General features: G+C 38.1%; 2 protein-coding genes across 2 annotated transcripts in view; one reads left to right on the top strand and one right to left on the bottom strand.

Moving 5' to 3' along the window:
* Positions 1-905: 905 nt before the first annotated feature.
* On the bottom strand, positions 906-1,037 carry LOC100684552 (thymosin beta-4-like). Its single transcript, XM_038553295.1, has one exon. The coding sequence runs from the start codon at positions 1,035-1,037 to the stop codon at positions 906-908; it is 132 nt and encodes a 43-aa protein (XP_038409223.1).
* A 14,951-nt stretch (positions 1,038-15,988) lies between these two features.
* The window catches only part of LOC100684471 (mitochondrial amidoxime reducing component 2-like), a 40,946-nt gene continuing 35,972 nt past the window's right edge, over positions 15,989-20,962 (top strand). Inside the window, 1 exon segment of the mRNA XM_038553294.1 lies at positions 15,989-16,010. Within this exon segment, the coding sequence (XP_038409222.1) occupies positions 15,989-16,010 (22 nt within the window).

Genomic DNA, 20,962 nt, shown 5'->3' with positions numbered 1-20,962 from the left:
TCTGCTTTACTGGTTTAATATTTCCTTTATTATATTGATTTTGGTTTTTGTTTGTTCTTTTTGTAGCTCCTTTAGGTACAAGTTAGGGTTATTTAGGTGTAAGTTTCTTTGAGATTTTTCTTACTTGTTGAGGTAGACCTATATTGCTATAAACTTTCCTCCTAGAACAGCTTTTGCTGCATACCAAGGGTTTTGGAACTTTGAGTTTTCATTTTCATTTGTCTCCGTGTAGTTCCTCTTTCATTTCTTGGTTGATCCATATATTGTTTAATAACATGTTATTTAACCTCCATGTATTTGTGTTCTTCTAGATTTTTTCCTGTGGTTGATTTCTAGTTGCATAATGTTGTGGTTGGTGAAGATGCATGGTATGAATTTGGTCTTTTTGAGTTTGTTAAGGTTTGTTTTTTGGCCTAACATATGATCTATTCTGGAGAATGTTCTATGTATACTTGAAAATAATGTGTGTTCCACTGTTGTAAGATGGAATGTTCTCACTATATCTGTTAGATCCATCTGGTCCAATGTGTCATTCAAAGCCACTGTTTCCTTGTTGATTTTCTGTTTGAATGATCTATCCATTGTTGTAAAGAGGTGTAAAAGTCCTCTACAATTATTATATTTCTATCACTTATTTCCTTCATGTTTGTTAATATGTGCTTTATGTATTTAGGTTCTCCATTGTTGGGTACATTTTTACAATTGTTATATCTTATTGTTGGATTATTCCTTTTATGATTATGTAGTGTCCTTCTTTGTTTCTTGTTACATTCTTTGTTTTAAAGTCTATTTTGTCCAATATAAATATTGGTACCTTGGATTTCTATACAATTCCATTTACATGAAGTAAAATAAGAAAACAATGCTTGTGGAAAATACAGTGCATATTGGCTGTGCATACCTAATTACAATTTGCCTGTTTGCTTTTCTTGTTCAATTGTTTCTTTTGAAGGCAGTGGATTTTTTCTCTTGAGTTTCTGTCTTCTTAAACTTCTATCAAATTTCTCAACCTCAGCCATATCACATTTTTCAGACATGGTTCCAGAATAAGGAATCAAGGTGTGGAAAAAAGTAAAGTCTGGTTTTCACAGTGGTTGCTTCTCAGTGCCAATCTGCATGTGTCTTTAGGCCTGAAATGAATTTCTTACAGGCAGCATATAGATGAGTCTTCTTTTATCCATTTCATCACTCTTTGTCTTTTGAGTAGAGCATTTAGTCCATTTATATTCATAGTGATTATTGATAGGTATGTACTTATTGCCATTTTGTTACTTGTTTTATGATTGTTTTTGTGGTTCTTCTCCATTCCTTTCTTCTCTTGCTCTCTTCTATCATGGTTTGCTGGCTTTCTTTAGTGATATACTTGGATTCCTTTTCTTTATATTTTGGATATCTATTACTGTTTTTTTTTTAATTTGTGGTTATCTTTATATATGTAGTTTATATATAACATCTTGTGTAAATACGAGTCTATATTATATTGATGGTTACTTGAGTTTGTACCCATTCTAAAAGCACTTCATTTTTACTTCTCTCATCCCATGTTTTAGGTATATAGTATCATACATTACATTCTTTTATTTGAGATTCCTTTGACTGGGTCAAGGATATACTTAATAGATCTATTTAATTTTGCTCCTTTTGTGGTTCCTACTTTTCTTGATCCTCTTTCCTTTTCACTCAAAGGATCCCCTTTAACATTTCTTGTAAGACTGACTTAATGGTAATGAATTCCTTTAACTATTGTTTGTCTAAGAAATTCTTTATTTCTCCTTTTATTCTGAATGATAGCCTTGTTGGGTAAAGCATTCTTCATTGCAGGTTTTTTCTTTCAACACTTTGAATATATAATGCCACTCCCTTCTGGCCTACAGAGTTTTGCTGAAAAATCATCTGATAGCCTTATTTGGTTTCCCTTATATGTACCTGTTTTCTTTTTTCTTGCTGCTTTTATTTTTTTATTTTTTATTTTTTAAGATTTTATTTATTTATTCATGATAGACAGAGAGAGAGAGAGTGAGAGAGAGAGAGAGAGAGAGAGAGAGAGACAGAGACACAGACAGAGGGAGAAGCAGGCTCCATGCAGGGAGCCCGATGTGGGACTCGATCCCGGGTATCCAGGATCACACCCTGGGCCAAAGGCAGGTGCCAAACCGCTGAGCCACCCAGGAATCCCTCTCTTGCTGCTTTTAAAATTCTCTCTTCTGGGATCCCTGGGTGGCGCAGCGGTTTGGTGCCTGCCTTTGGCCCAGGGTGCAATCCTGGAGACCCAGGATCGAATCCCACGTCGGGCTCCCTGTGCATGGAGCCTGCTTCTCCCTCTGCCTGTGTCTCTGCCTCTCTCTCTCTCTGTGACTATCATAAATAAATAAAAATTTTAAAAAAAATCTCTCTTCTTTACTACTTTTTTGCTATTTTAATGACTGTATGTCTTGGTGTGGACTTCTTTGGGTTGATTTTGTTGGGGGCTCTCTGTGCCTCCTGGATCTGGATTTCTGTTTTTTCCCCCAGATTTGGGAAGTTTTTAGCTATTATTTCTTCAAATACATTTTCTGCTCTCCCCTTTCTCTTTCTTCTCCTTCTTGGGTCCTTATAATGTGAATATTTTTACATTTGATGGTGTCGCTGAGTTCCCTTAATCTATTCTCTCTCTTTTTTTTATTAATCTTTTTTCTTTCTCCTGTTCAGCTTGCTTGTTTTCCATTACTATGTTCTCCAGGTCGCTGATCAACATGTTATTCTGCTTCCTGTAGTCTATTATTTATTCCCTTTAGTGTATTTTTACCATTGAGTTCTTCATCTCTGATTGGTTCTTTTTTTTTTAAAGAGAGAGAGAATGCAAGTGGGAGGAGGAACAGAGGGAGAGAATCTCAAGCAGCCTCCCCACTGATCATGGAGCCCAATGTGGGGCTTGATTTCACGACCCTGACATTACAACCTGAGCCAAAACCAAGAGTTGGAACTGAGCCAACCAGGCACCCCTGATTGGTTCTTTTTTATGTTTTCTTTCCTTGGTTATGGGTCTTGCTGTGGTCTTCCACTTTTCTCAACTCCAGTGAGTACTTTTATGACCATTACTTTAAATTCTCTATCAGACATATTATTTACCTTTGTTTCCTTTAGCTTTCTTGCTGTGATTTCCTCCTGTTCTTTCATTTGGAACATATTCCTCTGTCTTCTTATTTTGTCTAACTCTTTATGTCTGTTTTATGTGTTAGGAAAGCCAGCTACATCTCCTGCTTTTGCAAGTAGTGACCTTATGGAGAAGTGGTCCTGTAGTGCCCTGTAGTGTAATGTTCCCTGTTCACAAGAACTTGGGACTTCAGGGATGTTGTCTCTATGTGTTAATACACCCTACTACTGTGGCTGAGCTGCATTTGCCTTCAGTAAAGTCTTCTGCAATGGCTCTCTTTGGCTGTTATGGGCAATGTTTGGTCCCTGTATTGTTAATGGGTCAGTCTGTGGCCATCTTGGACTTGAGTTGGGTCCGACCACGTATTTTCAAGAACTGTGTTTTCCAGACTTGCTGGGTGCTCTCACTGTGTTTTCCCATGGGAGAATTTTGCGATGAGTGGGGCCTGTTGTCAGACCAGATGTCTGCCCCCAGCCCACTGCTAGAGCCACAAACTGTTGTGAGTGGTTATCTTCCCCTCTCCCTAGGGCAGGAATCACTTCAGAGTGCTGTTGGCTGCTGCTGGGGCTATTTGCACATGCCATTCTTGTGGAACCACTTGATCTGGACTCCTGCCAAGGGCACATTGGATTGGGCTATCTGCAGGAGAGCACAGGAGCAGGCTGCATGATGTTAGCAAGGTTTGTGCAAATCTGCTGAGGGAAAGTTGGATAAAACCTTGATATAGAGGTCTGACCATCACAATTCATATCCAGGCTTTATCTGTGGTGTGAAAAGGACAAATTATTTATCTAAACTTCAGTCTATTTATCTATAAAGTGGGGTATACTTACATGTTCATATTATTTTGAGGTTTAAATGAGATATGAATTTGAGATATACATTTATTACAAATTTAATGGATATAAATTGATTAGCACAATGCTTGGTACATGATTAAGTGCTTTGTAAAATGGTAGCCACATGTACATACTGGAATAGACTGTCCAGAGAGATTGAAGAATTCCTAGGTTAAGTACAACTCTCAAGAGCATAAACTTTGCCTTGATAGTTAGTTCCATAGTCTCCTTGACCATGAATCCCTCTTTTTTTTTCCAATCCAGTTCTATTATATTATTCTTTTCTTTTAAAAGATTTTATTTATTTATTCATGAGAGACACACAGAGAGAGGCAGGGACCTAGAAAAAGGGAGGAGAAGCAGGCCCCATGCAGAGAATCTGATGTGGGACTTGATCCTGGGACCCTGGGATCACACCCTGAGCCAAAGGCAGACACTCAACCACTGAGCCACACAGGCATCCCATATTATTCTTTTTAAAAAGATTTTATTTTTTTTACCTGAGAGAGAGAAAAGCACAAGCAGAGGGAAGGGACAGAGAGAGAGGGAGAAGCAAATTCCCCACTGAGCATGGAGCCTGATGTGGGGCTCAATCCTAGGACCCTGAGATCATGACCTGAGCTGAAGACAGACACTTAACTGACTAAACCACCCAGGCACCCCCTATTATATTAACACCAATAGTCAGTAATGTATGTTTTATTCCAGCATGAATAAGCCACAGTTTTAAATAGAAGTAGGTGAGTTTTATGCCTGTTTTCCTCTATTTGATACTTTTTAGCAGTGTTTTAGTAGAATTTTTGGTTGCAGCATCACATCAAGGCAGTGCCCTTCAGGGAATTTCTGTATCCTTTCTCTGGGTAGGATGGTGTCCTGATATATCCTCATTTGCATAAATATGTACTTTGCATACATTAAAACCTCTTTGCCTCTTTCCTGTTCATTCGTTTACATTTGCCACTCTTTAATATAGTAGGCCTGACTTGTATGTTTCAAAACATATTTATGCTTCAAGAACCTCCATTCTAGCATTTTTTTCCCCCAGGAAGACAAGGAAAGTGATTCACTTCCCCAATTTGCTATCAGATCTTTTGATAAGTGTACCTTTTTTAGACCCTGATCATGAAATTGTTATTCAGATTCTTCAGCCCATTTTATTTATTTATTTATTTATTTATTTATTTATTTATTTATTTATTTATTTTTATTTTTTTTTTAATTTTTATTTATGATAGTCACAGAGAGAGAGAGAGGCAGAGACACAGGCAGAGGGAGAAGCAGGCTCCATGCACCGGGAGCCCGATGTGGGATTCGATCCCGGGTCTCCAGGATCGCGCCCTGGGCCAAAGGCAGGCGCCAAACTGCTGCGCCACCCAGGGATCCCTCTTCAGCCCATTTTAAAAATGTGTTATAAAAAGTGTTTTATTGCCTTTGGAGTCCTTTTCAAAGTATTTCTCAAATTATTTTTGGCTTAGTTTTTGGTTTTATAGTTTATAGTTAACTTGCTATGTTTATTAGCTTCCTTGTTTTCCTTATATGGTCTACTTTTCTATTATTAAAAACTGATTTTTTAAAAAAAACTGTAATTGCTGTTTTGGCCATCAATCAGACAGGTGGGGCTTTTGTTTGTTTGTTTGTTTGCTCTTGTAAGAGTTTTAATTTAAAAAATTTGTTTTTTTGTTATTCCTTCCCAATGCTATTTACAATTTTATTTTTGGCTTCTGATGATGTATTTGAAAAAAGTCTTCAGGCTTCTATTTTATTTTCATGTTTTCATTCATTTTGCTCACTCTCCAACACCTGTATTTGCTTATGTTACAACCAGTGGAAACGATACTAAATGAGGGATTGTAGACTGAAGTTCTAGGGCTGGGACAGCTTCAAAGTTATTGTGTGACTTTCGTTAGGTCGTTTGACTGCTTGGCTTCCAATGTCCTCATCTGTGAAATGAAGGGATTTTGTTCGTTTACACAACAAGTATTTATTAGGCAAATATTAAATTGTAGGCATTATGCTAGATACTGGATGATCTGCAACAAACAAAAATAATCAAGGTGCCTCTTCTCATGGGATGTATATTCTAGTGCTATTAAATGATATAAACTCCAAAGCCTTTTGGAGTGTATGTGATACTTTTACTTAGTTCCAATTCTCTTTTGAACAGAATAGGAAAAAAATGCAATATGTCTGAAGTTTTTTTTTTTTTTTTGGCTTTTGGGGATTCCTTTGGCTTAAAATAAATACCTTACAGTTTGTCCTATAGGGAAACCAGTGTGAGATGCTCTTTTTGGAAAGAATTTAGGTCAGAGCTGCATACTATATTCCCCTCTTAAAGTGAATCTTACAACACCTTTGGAAATATACTTCAGAGCTCTGCTTTTTGAAATATATTAAAAAAAAAAAAAAGAGGGATCCCTGGGTGGCACAGTGGTTTGGTGCCTGCCTTTGGCCCAGGGCGCGATCCTGGAAACCCGGGATCGAATCCCACGTCAGGCTCCCGGTGCATGGAGCCTGCTTCTCCCTCTGCTTGTGTCTCTGCCTCTCTCTCTCTCTCTCTCTCTCTGTGACTATCATAAATAAATAAAAAAAAAAAAGAATTTAAAAAAAAAAAAAAAAAAGAGAATTACTGGAATAATTAAGACTGACCTGTATTGAGATTTGAAAGTCAACATCAGTGAAAGAGGAAATAAAAGTTTCTTGGTTGCTGCCAATATGATAATACTTATTGAGTTATAAGATTGTATTCAGCTCTAGACTATAGAGCTCTTTATTGCGTATCAGTAATAATGATAAATAAGTATTAATAGCAAAATGTATAAATTTTATTATTTAGCTGACAACCTAGTATGTGACATATATCTTGGAAAAATAATGGGCTGATAAACTTAGAAAAAAATCCAGTATAATTAACATGGGCTGGTAAACTTTTAAACTTACTTGCCAAAGGATTTTTAGTGTTACAGGAACTACCACAACAGAAGTCCTTAAAAAAATTAGCCGAGATTTATCTCCTTTTCTCTTCATACCACTTTTAATTTACAGTGGGCTATTTGTGGGAATTGTTGCTATCAGGTAGTAAGAAAAGGCTGGAATTATACTGAGATAATTTTAGAATTATTATCAGAATGGAGCTATCTGAAAGGATTGTTCATAACAGGTAATCACCATCAGGAAAAATAAAATAGAATGAAAGATGTAAGTGAAGTGGGGATCCCTGGGTGGCTCAGTGGTTTAGCGCCTGCCTTCGGCCCAGGGCATGATCCTGGAGTCCCAGGATCAAGTCCCACGTCAGGTTCCCTGCATGGAGTCTACTTCTCCCTCCGTCTGTGTCTCTGCATCTCTCTCTCTCTCTCTCTGTGTCTCTCATGAATAAATAAATAAAATCTTTAAAAAAATATGTAAGTGAAGTGACAGAAAATAAGTGATGAGTTGGTAGAAAATCCAGAAAACATCTTGCATGAAAATCAACTCATAACAGGGATTTGCTTGATTTTATGGGAGAGATTAAATAGTAAATGTAAATTTTTACCTCTTTCTCAAATTCTGTCTTATCCAGGATAATAATTCTTACTTCAATTCTGAGTGATCACACTTGCATTTTTTTCTGTTCATGAATTTATATTACATTTTATTAATATCATGGTTCTAATTTAATTTGTCTCAAGTTAATCTTCTAAAACTTCAGAAACAATAATCAGAGTTACTGAAAGGAAGTTGAGTTCAGTATTCTGAAATGTTCATGTGATATACATCATTATACATATACAGAGATAACCATAAAAAAACAAAGGAAAAAGGAAGTAAAGAGATATTAAATTTTCAGAGGAGGGTAGGAGTACTTCCAAATTTGAGGGGAAAGGAGAAATTTGTGAATAAGATTTATACTGGTCTTAAAAGATAGTACAATCTGGGCAATCAGAGATAGAGGGAACATTTTCTATGTGGAAGTAATAGTAGAGCTATACAGTTGAAATTATATTGGCCTGGAATTAACTGAACTTTGGTTCAATTTTCTCTAATTCCTAGTTTTTTTTCTGTAAAAATTGGAATAATAACCTCAAAACCTAGCTATGGGTTGTTGTGAGGGACAGTCAAGTGGACATTTCTAGCAAAGTTTCTGGCAAAGAGTGGATGCTTGGACAAAAACCCTCCATTTTTAAGGAGGACATTCAAAGCCAGGCTTAGGAGTCTGGGGGAGCCTTAACCCTGCTTCTACTATTTACTAGCTGCATGACCTTGGGAAAGTTACTTAACTTTGCTCAGTCTCAGTTTTCTCATCTCGAAAAAGGAGGTAAAAAAAAAAGGAAAAGAAAAAGAAAAAGGAGGTAATAATAGGACCAATTTCATAGCTGATGTAAAGAATAAAGGAGTTTATGTAAAGCACTTATAAAATATGTGGCACAAAGTATGTCATTGTTAATTATTATTATTATTACTTTTCATGGGCTCTGAGGAGCAAGTGACTGACTCAATTTTTTCTTTAGAAAAGTCAACTTGTTGGTGGTTTATGAATAGGAATTGGATGATAAAGGATTAGGGAGAGACCAAAAGTGAAGAAGACTAGTTAAGGGTTTATTAAACACTCTGGATCAGAGACATTGAGAACCTGTGAATAATGATGGTAGCAGGAATGGAGAGGGGCTACTTTCCTAGAGACATACTTTTCAAATTTCATTGTATGAATCATTGGGGATCTTATAAAATGCAGGTTCTGGTTTGGTAGGTTTGAGTGGGGCCTGCAGTGTTGTATTAATTACAAGATCCCAAATGATATCAATAATGCTGGCACATGGAGCACGCTGACAAGCAAGGACTTTGAAGATGGGATTAATAGAAGTTGACAGTTGATTGGTCATGGGGACAGGAGACAAGAGGGATGGTGAATTTTCAACAGAAGGAACTAAATTGGGAAGGAAAAAGATGAACTCAGATTGACACACCAACCTTGATTTCTTGAAATTGGAGTTTTAGGAGAGAGAATGGTATAATGCCAAAAGGGTAGATTTATTGTCAAAAGACCAGGACCAGCAATGACTAGGAAGATGACTTTGGACTCTAGCTCTTCTTCATCTCTGAATGGGAGACTATAATGACTACTTCAAAGGATTGTTGCAGAGATGAATGGAGATACTTTGTCATGAAAACTACTCACATGGTGGCCAGCACAGAGGAGGCACTTACTGAGTAAAAGTTAAATTTATAGGCTATGGAATTTATGGTTTAATCTTGCTCTGGCAAGGCTGATTTGGGTTTTAACACATACGTTTTTCCTACAATGTACATACTGATACTTCAAATCATACGGTAATTTGGCAGCCTTCTGAACTTTATGTTTTCTAAGTATTCGTTAGCTGACATAATTTCAGGGGACTTGAATGCCAGGATTGGCAGCAGTTCCACCAGAGCTACATCTATCAGAAAACAGCAATTGTCAGATCCTTCCTTTTAAGGCACTTCTCCAGGAATAACTGTCTGAATCAAAGAGGAAAATATCTGGTCAAACTCATTTATAATCATAGTCCAATAATGGTAAATGGCAGGCTGTGGGATAAATCTGTGGACTTCCACTTACATTTCCAAGCAGAGGCAGCATTACTGATGATTGAAGAATTAGCTCTTTGGAGCTTATCTGCAACCTTGAGTTGCATATTTTAGAGTGGTTAAAAGTAAATATTTTTCCCTTAAACTTAATCTGAACTTTCAAAATTGTCCTTGTATCTGTCCCTATACATAACTCAATTGGTGAGATTTTAGGGATAAGGTTAAACTGAAGTGAACAAGTAAATTTATGATAAAGAATTTATAGCACATATTTTGTTCTGGAAGTCTTAAAAAATAACTATTTATAATATTAACAAACTGTGGTTATAGTACTTATGTTGCTGGACTATTCAAGAAGTTCTTTTATCTCTTGCTTCATAAAAGAGATCAGAAAGAAAAAAAATTCCAGGCCATATTGTCAAGATACTATCTCAAATATAACAAGAGATCAAGTCTTCCAAAGACTCATTAAGTTACAGTTCTTCTAAAAACAACTTATCCTTTCCAAAAATTAAATTACTTAAAATATTCTGTAATATTTTGTGCTCCTCCTCAGGGACACCAACCACATGGATTTGGGACTTTATCTTCTTTGGTGTCACTTCAGTATGAGGAAATTCAGAATCACGTACATTTCGTTGTCTCCAGTATATTCTCCATAGTCAGAATCCATTTTTTCATAACTCTAAAAAAAGTCTAATCTTTCAAGGCTGAAAGGAACTCCAGAAGAAAATCTTTGCTGACAGAATTATTTTGATCTTGCTTGAGTAGTTGGCTGAAGTCTTTGCCAACCTATTTACCTTAATTAACTCCACAGGTATGGTTCCCTCAAGATGAAGCCTAAGTGTAGTTGACTCTAGGTTCAAAAAGGAAAACTCTCCATCTCCTGAAATTAGAGAACCATTAAGGCTCTTAGAGACTTCCTCAAAATAACATCAAATTTCTTCTTAAATTGAAAGACTTAAGGCTCAACTCTTAGTTTGCTTGCATAAGGAACTAACCAGCTTTGGGTAGCAACTATTTTCTACAGATGGTGGCTATGAAAATATTTGTTGAATGAGTGGATTCTATTACCTGTTTTATCTCCTCCAAAGAATAACTCTGTGAAGCTTTTATCTAGACACATTATTTTTTTCCTCCCATAAATCTTCCTTTCCTGTTATCTAACCATTGTGCATCCAATCACCTGAAAGAGAAATCTGGAAGTTATTCTGGAATCCTCTCTGCCCATCTCATACCAATTCAATTCCCAACACCTGCTGACTCTTACATCCTACATGTATGCTGTCCCTCTCTCCCTTGGTCCCTCTTGGCACTGTGCTAGCCCAGGCCCTTACATTTCTCTGTGGGCCTTTATAACAGTATCTTAAAGGTTTTCTTTGCCTCCAGTTGTGGCCTCCTCAAGTTTACCCATCAGAATGCCTTCAGAGTGATATATTTAAAAACTAATTTTAATCAGGTAATTTCAGTGGCTTTGCATCATTCACAGTAAAAAAATAAATAAATAAAAATAAAAATAAAATGAAAAAAACAAACAAAACAAAACCCTAAGCTCTCTGACACAAAATTCAAGGCCTTTCATGATCTGGTTTGTATGAGCCTCTCAGGTTAATTTATTTTCTACCTACTATTCATTTCATACTCAGCAGCTGTCTCAGCTTTGGCACTGTTGACATTTTGGGCCAGATATTCTTTATTTTGGTGGGGCTATTCTGTGCCTTTTTAAGATGCTTAGCAGCATCCCTAGCCTCTACTCACTAGATACCAGTGGTACTTCCTTCTCCTGGGTATGACAACCAAAAATAACTCCATTGCTAAATTTTCCCCAGGGAACAAAAGTGCCCCTTGGTTTGTAGATAGGAGTTGGGTGGTGAATCACAAACTCTGCACATACTAGGGTATGCAGTACCTCTCTTCCTTGATTTTTTTTTGTTTTGTTTTGTTCCTGGAAATCTTCTCTCCTTCTTTGTCTAATGTGGGGAGAGAGGAAAATATCCTGTCCTTCTGTCTTCTAACTTCTTTGCTCGAAAAGGAGGGACTAGCAATTTGATTGGTCAGATTCTAGGACACTGATTGGGCCATAGGTAATATTACTGTTTTTGAAACGTCCACACATGTGTCTAACTCACTCTTCACTTAAAAAGAAAAAGTCAACCAGTAATTCCAAAATTAATTCTTGTAAAAATTAAAACAATATAGAATATAATATAGAATTAAAAATGAAAGCTTTCTAGGGTCAAAGTATTATAATTTAAAAAACCCCCGAAGATTTGATACATGCTGCCCCAACATTGTCACCAACAGATAACCTACCCCTTTGTGACCATGGATGGCCCTTGGGCATTTCAGGATTGTGTATAGAAAAATGAAGCTGGGTTGGCTCACCAAAACATGGGACTTTGTGATGCTTGCTAGGATTATTCCAGCAGATAATTTACATTTTAAATCTACCTAGCTCAAAGAAAGAAACTAACTTCCTTGCTTCCTTCCTTCCTTCCTTCCTTTTTTTTTTTTTTTCTCTTTCGAGGAAGAAAGAGAGAAAGTGCACATGTGTATGCAGCAGGAGGGTAGTAGGGCAGAGGGAAAGGGAGAGAGAATCTTAAGTAGGCTCCATGCTTGGCATGAAGTCTATGTGGGGCTCAATTTCACAGCCCTAAGATCACGACCTGAGCTGAAATCGAGAGTCAGATGCTTAAGTGACTGAGCCACCCAGATGCCCTTCAAAGAAAAAAAATCCAATAAAACTTCTATTGGCCACGTTCATCTTCCATATTGTCATCCCTTCTCCAAATCCTTATAGCTAATTGCCCTTTCATCCTCATAAAAATCCACAACTCATGATAATCTGAGCTACCTCTACCAAGAAATAGAGGCTTTTTACATTTTATGGTGTATGATGTTATCAAACTTTAGTCCATAACCCCAAAAGAGTCTGCTTCACAAAGTAAAGGATGAGTCCTGGGAATTTTTTTTTTTTTTTTTTTACCGGTTCCGGCCAAGATGAGTCTCAGGTGCTGCCTGGTGTGGAAGCCAGTGGACTGCATAGCTGCAAAGGAAAATGTAAAAAGACACATCCAAGTATTCAACATTTTGACAGTTGAATATTTCACCTCATGTTCATATGGATTCAGTATCTAGTATCCACACTTATATTCCAAGTTACATAAATCCCTATAGCAGATGGAGGAAAAGATGTCTGTACATGCCTATGTCCTAAATACTAAGCAGGCCTTCAAAAGAAACTAGGTGAAGAGGAAATACCTGCAAGGGTTCTTTCTTAAGATAACAAAAACATGCCTGACGGTGGGGAAATGTCATTATTGTCATAAAGATTTCCAGCTATGGGAGCAAACAAAAGGTGAGAGAAATCTTTTCTACACAGGTTTTACTCTAGACCCCCCCCCCCCATACTTAACAGGGAATTTAAAAATAGCCCTTTCTCCTAATTCTATTATTATTCTTTTAAAGGCTTCTTCACTCTTTAGGATCAGGAGGTCAGTAAGGATGGTGGAGGTGAAATGCTCCTAGTAGTGGAACCAAGGATGATGGAGTAAATGGGAAAAATGCTTTAAAAACTCTAATTGAGACAAACCTGACTACAACATTGTGTCTGTGCTATGATTACAACTGTAAAAATTCTGTCTGCATATGGACAGGGACTAAAAGGGAGCATGAAAAAAATGTAAACAGTTTGGTTTGTAGGATGGCAGGATTTTGGGTGGATTTTTCTTTCTTTTATTTTGAGTTTTGTCAATGTTTTTGTAATGTTTTGTAATAAACAATACTATAAAAGAAGCAGCTGAACCTGCTGACTAATTATTGTTAGAAAGAGCAGCTTAGCATCAATTCTATCAGAGCTAAAATTGCTGCCTTTGGCAGATGCTCCTCAACATCAGATAATACTATGTCAGATAACCTTAATCAAGAAGTCAGGTCCTCTGTTCCATAGGAGCATTTCCTCCTCCTTCCCTCCTTCCCTCCCTCCTTCTTTCTCCCTCCCTCCCTTCCTTTTTTCTTCCTTAGCTAACTTCTTGTGATAGGCATACCAGATTACCAGATATTGGTTCAACTGGGCCCACAAGGAGGGTGTTTCATTTTGTTGTTTTTATTTTATTTTTAAAAAGAGTAAAAAATGATTGATTGGTTACACCTGCCCTAAGATAAGCCCTGGACCAAATCATCTTCTGCAATACACTGAAAAACTCAGGATCCTCAAAAGAGTGTCTAAGTGTGTGCATGGATTCAAGCTCCAATTTGAAGGAAATACTGTTGTCACCTGCAGGAATCCCTGCTGCTTCTCTTTGTGCAGAAATGGAATGGCAAGAATATAAGTTAGGTTCTTAAAAATTTGACAACAGTATGTCAGCCTCACTTCCTGCACATCTGGTGTTTAAAGCTTATGGATAATCAACAGAGTAGACTATTGGCACTTCAGGCACTTGTCACGGAATTCAATCTTGAAGTGACTTGTAACTGCACACTTGCCAAAGGCTCACCTAAGACATATGATATTGAAGAGGGACGATTTAAAATGGGTGGTCTCTCCATTTTTCTTCCAGGAACTCTAATCTCTGTTCTCATGATTTGTGTGGTATTGGGAAGCAATGTATCTGGGCTGGGCTACCTCTGTTCCTGATAGAAATGCTTGCACTGTGTTAAACATTTAGGGGCCTGGTTTGAACCTTTGTGAGAATCAATAGAAGAATTGTCCACTAGAACAATACCTTTGCATTTTTTGGCAAATATCATTGCTGAGGATGTTGTGCAATGCTCTTTATTAAAAATCTATTATTAAAAAAATCTATTATTAAAAAAATATATGATAAATTCCTTTTGGATTCAGGACATTAGCTTTTTTTCTTTGCTCAGAACATGGGTTAGAGACTAGGCATTTCTTTTTGTGTCTTAGGTACCAAGAAGTGTGTTTTACCCTTAGTACTCCTCCACTGGCAGTTTCATACAGAGTGGAGGAATCGATGAGCTCAGATAGCAGAGTTGGGCACAACAGGGAGGGTACCATTTGGTGTCCATTCAGTTGCTATGCCTGTTATGGCTTAGGTAGGTGCAATCCTTCCAACTTCAATGATCTCATTAGGGTTTTTTTTCCTCCAAGAATCTGTTGTTCCTGAAGTACTAGATTTTCATAAAGGAAGAAATGCATTTCATTTTCTATAAATATCAAAATTAATTACTCATCGTTATAACTATTCATTAAAATTCAAAATTAGATGAGAATGTTCTTCATAGATTTTTTTAAGCCCTGAAGAGATCCATTTTATTATAGCATCTACAGCTCTACTATTTAAGGAAATTATGACATAAGGTTCATAATTGAATTAAGCCAATACCTTTTGCCCAAATCTTAAGAAGAAATTAGTAAAAAAGATGGTGGGTAGAACTATGGTAGTTTATTAGGACAAGTGCAGGCAGTTAAGTAGAGTTGTTTTTGTAGGTCTGACACCAGTGTATCTACTTGGGAACAGACTCATTCACTCACTTGTTCATTCTTTCAGTCATCAATATGTGAGTCTAATATATTACAAGGACCATTTTAGGTGCCAAGGATATATCAGTAAACAGAAGAGACAGAACTTCCTGCCTTTACAGAATTTGCATTCTAATGGGGCAACGGGGAAGATAGTCAATAATAAACAAAAAAATACATGGTGTGACAGTTGGTGAAAGTGCTATGGGGAAAAGTCAAGTGGGTAAGGGAGAGTTAGGGGGCACAGGGTGTGAGGGTGGGAATGCTATTTTAAATAGTGTGACCAGGTGGCATCTGAGCAGAGATTGGAAGGAGAGAGCTATGTGAGTCTCCCTGGGAAAAGTTTCCATTCAGAGGGAGCAGTTTGTGCAAAAACCCTAAAGCAAGTATGTGCTTGGTGTGTTTGAGGAAAGCAAGGAGACAGCCATGGCAGGAATGAATCATGGGAAGAGAGTGCTTGGGAGGCCATGGATGGAGGAGAGAGCCAGATCATGTAGGCCATTTTGCAAGGTTTTAAAAATGAGACAGGGACAAGTTTTTAAAACATCACTTGATTGCTTTGTGCAAAATAGACAATAGTGAGATGTGGGAAAAGTGGAAGCAGGATACCTAACCAGGAGATGATGACCATTTGGACTTGGGCTGTAGTAGGGAGAGTGGGAGGAGTGGTCAGATTCTAGATCTTTTTTGAAGGTAGAGCCACTAGGATTGGTTACTGTTAGGATAGGAGTTGTTAAAAATAAAAAAGGTAAGTTTTTGGTCTGAGCGAGTATGTCAAGGAATGCAAAGGATGGAATTGCCATATCTTGGATGGGGAAGATTATGGGAGGAAGATCAGGACTTTGGTTTGGACCGATTAAATTTGAGATGTCCAAGTGCTGATGGTTTGATGATATAAATCTCAACTCAAGATTAATACTACATTTAATATTGTATGAACAATCTACTATGGTATTATTGGATATTAATATACTTTTGGTACTACGGTCAATGGTCATTGGTGATTCCAGAGGTAGGGAAGCAGATACTCCTCTTTCTGACATTGCACAATGACACAACATCTGTGTCATTCTCCTCATCTCATCATGAGGGCATTTTATCATCTCACATACTCAAAAAAGGATGAGTACCATAAAGTTAAGATATTTCAAGAGGCAGACTATATTCACATAACTTTTAGTACAGTATATTGCTATCAGTGTTCTATTTTACTATTATTGCTAATCTCTTACTGTGCCTGATTCATAAATGAAACTTTATCATAGGGATGTGTGTGTATATATCTGTGTGTATATATCTTTATAGTTCTGTACTCTCTTGGGTTTGAGGCATCCATGGAGGATCATTGAACGAATCTCACAGATAAGAGGGACATATTGTATATTTTTGTTGAATGAATGGATAGTGGAGTGACAAGTACCTGTAGTCTTGGAGGAGGTGGGTGTTGAGGTGGTGGGCCATACAAGTGACTAATTCAAGGCCACTAAATGTGAAGGACAAGCCTATGTAGCCCTCTTGAGTGCTGACTCTCTTCCTGCCCATGACAGGGCTGAATGAGGCACTTGGTGCGCATGACAGGGTGACCCAAGATGTGCTGAGATTCACATTCCCCAGCCCCCAACTGTTAATCCTCCTGGTAAGTGTTTAGGTGCCTCCAGCACAGTTTTAAATTTGAGCTCTTTTGGTAAATGATCCTTAAGCCCTTCCTGTCTCAATTCTCTTACCGGTTCTCCTTCTCACCCTCCTCCCCCCACTCTGAACTTTGAAATAAATTCATATGTTTATGTCACTTAAACAAAAATGAAACTCTATTCTGTGAAGTAAGTGTTTAGTTTGTAAAAGGATCAATGGGCTATTTTGGATCAAATAACTGTGTTTTCTTTAGCCATTTAAAATGGTCTATTTTCATTTTTTAAGCCACTGCCTTGTGAAAGGACCTAAGAATATCCCCAACTTAGTGTTAGATCCCGTAATTACATTTTCTCATTTTGAAAGCAGTTATGCAGTCCTTACAATAGAGTCAACGCAGCTAAAAATAAACTCCAGGCAGTTCATATTAACTGGGTAATAATAACGGGCAACAAGGAGGCTTGGTGTCCAAATATGATGAAAACAGGAAGTTCATTACACAAGCTGTTCTTTCCTGATATATCTGAATTCTTAAAGCCTTAACTCAAAAATAATCCCTTCAGGTTATAAATAAAAGCAGAGAATTGTCTCTTACTTGTGGCTTAATGGAGATAACACTGTAGCTAAATAAATCCACATAGTTATGGATTGAATGTAACGCCAGAATGTCTGTTTGGGAAGAGGAAGGAGTATGTTTGTGGAAACCCCTCTACCTCCCAGAGAGGCACTGGACCCATGTGCCCAGGGGCTTAGTCTTTTCTCACCCTAGGCAGAAGTTGCCAAGGAGATGATGCTTTACTTTGGTACGATGGCAGGAAAGCAGAAAGCTTTCAGGTGTGGAAAGGATTTTTATTCTTCCCTGGGGAAAAAATGGATGAAACAGAACAACATCAGCTCCAAGTGTCTGCCAAGTCATGTAAATTTCAATCCAGGGTTCTCATTGTAAAGTGGGAATGAGACTCAAAAGAAGAAGTTAAGCCTTTTTCCTTTAGAAATCCCTTTCTCTAGTGAGTGTCACTGATTGTGGAGATTCAGATTTTCTTGATTAAAACAAGGTGAGCATGGGAGGAAAAATTTAATTTATGTAACTGGAATGAACCCCACCATCTCCCTCTTGAAACAAAATCCCAGCCCTCCAGGGTGTTACTGGGAAGTGTGATAGGGAGCCCAAGACCCTGCCATCCACTCCTCTTTGAGAATCTCTCACTAGCTTTTTTTCCCCAAGTTTTTATTTAATTTCTAGTTAGTTAACATATAGTGTAATGTTGGTTTCAGGAGTAGAATTTAGTAATGCATCACTTACATACAAGACCTAGTGCTCATCCTAAGAAGTGCTCTCCTTAATAGATGCTCACACATCTAGCCTATCCCCCACCCACATCCCTCTATCACTAGTTGTTACAACAGCCAGAGTACCCCTGGCTCAGACAGGCATCCCATCTTAATTTTCTATAACATGGTAGAGACCAGGCTGAAAGGATCAATGAAGACTTGGGATTGGGATGGAGGTGGGGGGAAGAAAATGGAGGTAATATGCAGACGCCAACCACAGAGGGAAGAGTGTACACTGATCTGGCTCCACAGAGGTGGTTTTCTCTCCCAAGTCTGGGTCAGTGATGTCTTCTGGTTTTGCCTCGAACAAAAAAGCATGCCTGGGGAGTGCTCACCTTGTAAATGTCCCTAAAACCTCCCAGTTAATTCTTGTTCCATTTCCACGTTGGCTACACTCACCCTTCCCAGAGAATGACAAATCTAGGATTGTGTCCCAGGAAGGGGACTCTTGCCACTTTTTTTTTTTTTAAATATTTTATCTATTTATTCCCGAGAGAGAGAGAGAGAGAGAGAGAGAGGCAGAAACACAGGCAGAGAGAGAAGCAGGCTCCATGCTGTGAGCCCGATGCGGGACTTGATCCTGGGGATCCAGGACCAGGCCCTGGGCCAAAGGCGGCGCCAAACCGCAAAGCCACCAGGGCTTCCCTCTTGCCACTTTTGAAGAGAGAAGGGAGAGGGCCAGTCACAGTGAGCGTCAGGAGGGCCATATTGCCAAGGCCTCACATTTAAGAACAGCCTCAAATTTAGACTTTTGACGTTATTTCCAAATGGAGCTAACATAGCCACAGACATACACTGATCTAATTACATTGCACTATGTATAATTATTGAATGCAAACATTAAAATACATAAATTTTGATAATACTGTTTTGACATGTTTTCATTTTCTAAAATACTGTCGTTCTCAGAAATTGGAAGGGGTCTGGCCTCTAAGAGGCCCTGACCATAGACCATCTGCCTCTCTGATGCTACTCTCGGGGAGGGGTGGAGACTTCTGTGAGAGAAGGAGGGAGATTTACAGAGAGATACCCTCTCAAGGTACATGAATGCAGTGGTTCTTAAACTTGCATGAGCAACAAAATCTCCTAGAAAGCTTGTTAGAAATGACACATGATGCGCTGAGAATTTCAGGCTCAGACCCAAGATCTTTTCTCAGGGGATCTGAGATTACTCTTTGAGAGGCTCTGTAACAGATTGTAGGGGGAGCTGTTGGGGAAAAGTCAAAGGGTAAAAGAGGTACCTTTGGGAAATAAATAATGACTCCCTCTGGGAACACTGAAGACTCTATCAGAGAGATAGAGGTTTATCCCACTAGGGTCAATAGAGAAACAGAACAAAGGACCTGGTGACTGAGAAAGCAGAGAGTAGGCAGAGACAGCCATCAAAGATGTGGAGAAAAAGAAACCTTCATGCACTGTTGGTGGGAATGCAAACTGGTGCAGCCACTGTGAAAAACAGTGTGGAGGCTCCTCAAAACATTAAAAATAGAATTGTATGATTCAGTAATTCCACTACAGAGTGTTTACCCAAAGAAAACAAAAACACTAATTTGAAAAGATATATGCACCCCTATGTTTATTGCAGTGTGGTATTTACAATAGCTAAGATATGGAATTAGCACAAGTGTCCATTGATAGATGAATGGATAAAGAAGCTGTGGCATACATACACAATGGAATATTGGAATATTACTCAGCTATAAAAAAGAATGAGATCTTGCCATTTGTGACAACATGGATAGATCTAGAGGGTACAATGCTCAGTGAAATAAATCAGTCAGAGAAAGACAAATACCATGTGATTTCACTCATATGTGGAATTTAAGAAACAAAACAAATGAACAAAGGAAAAAAAGAGACAAATAAAAACCAGACTCTTAACTATAGAGAACAAACTGATGGTTACCAGAGAGGAGGTGGGTGGGAGGATGTATTAAATAGACAATGAAGATTAAGGAGTGTACTTATCATGATGAACACTGAGTGATGTAAAATTCTTGAATTATGACATTGTACACCTGAAACTAATATAACACTGTACATTAATTGTACTTCAATTAAAAAAAAATACAGAGCAAGAGACCTGGTGGTTGAGAGAGCAGAAGCAGGAGGGAGAGCTGTGAAGCCTGGCTACAGAGAGCACGGTGCACACTGGAGAAATGTTCAGACGGACAGACTGTGGGGGCAGGCACTTATGCCAGACAGACATGAGACGTGGGCAGCTTCTGGGGGACCTTGCTGGAGGAAAGTAGTGAGAAGACTTCAGTATAGAGCAGCATGTCCTAACCTGTGCCTCTCATACCATGCCTCAAGGTCAATTTTGTACATTTAAAAATTATAGATTAAGCATCTCAGTTTCGTTTCCATGGTCCACATGCTACAAATCCAAGATGCTTTTGTGTTAGTTTTTGTCCCTTCTAAGAACCTACCACAAAAGCCTTTCTGTGAGTAATAAGAGAAATATATCCACTCTGTATATATGATTAAATAGTTATAGGACTTTCTTTGATTTTAAATATCAATGATCTCTGTTACATAGCTTCTTCTTCTTAAAAGAATTTATTTATTCATAAGGGACACACAGAGAGAGAGAGAGGCAAAGACATAGACAGAGGGAGAAGCAGAGGCAGAGGATCCCTGTTTGGGAACCTGAAGCCAGACTCAATCCCAGGACCCTGGGATCATGACCTGCTGAAGGCAGACACTCAGCCACTGAGCCACCAGGCACCCCACATATCTTTTCTTAACTTAAATTTCACTTCTTTAATTTTCACTAATGATAGCAACCATGCTCCATATTTTGGAGTTATCTGCTTAGCAACTTGACTATGAGCCATTTAAACTAACAGTACAATTCTCAAGCTTTCTGGATTGCAATGCTCTATTGTTTCTAGACTTCCACATATTATCCATTTTCTTTTCTAGTGGAACAACATGAATAGATTACAGCAAAAAGTCATAACAACTCAACTTCTATTTTGCTTCTATTGTGGCTATTACAGG

Source organism: Canis lupus, chromosome 11 (assembly GCF_011100685.1).
Source record: "Canis lupus familiaris isolate Mischka breed German Shepherd chromosome 11, alternate assembly UU_Cfam_GSD_1.0, whole genome shotgun sequence".
Classification (NCBI taxonomy): domain Eukaryota; kingdom Metazoa; phylum Chordata; class Mammalia; order Carnivora; family Canidae; genus Canis; species Canis lupus.
This window is presented reverse-complemented; position numbering and strand designations above follow the sequence as displayed.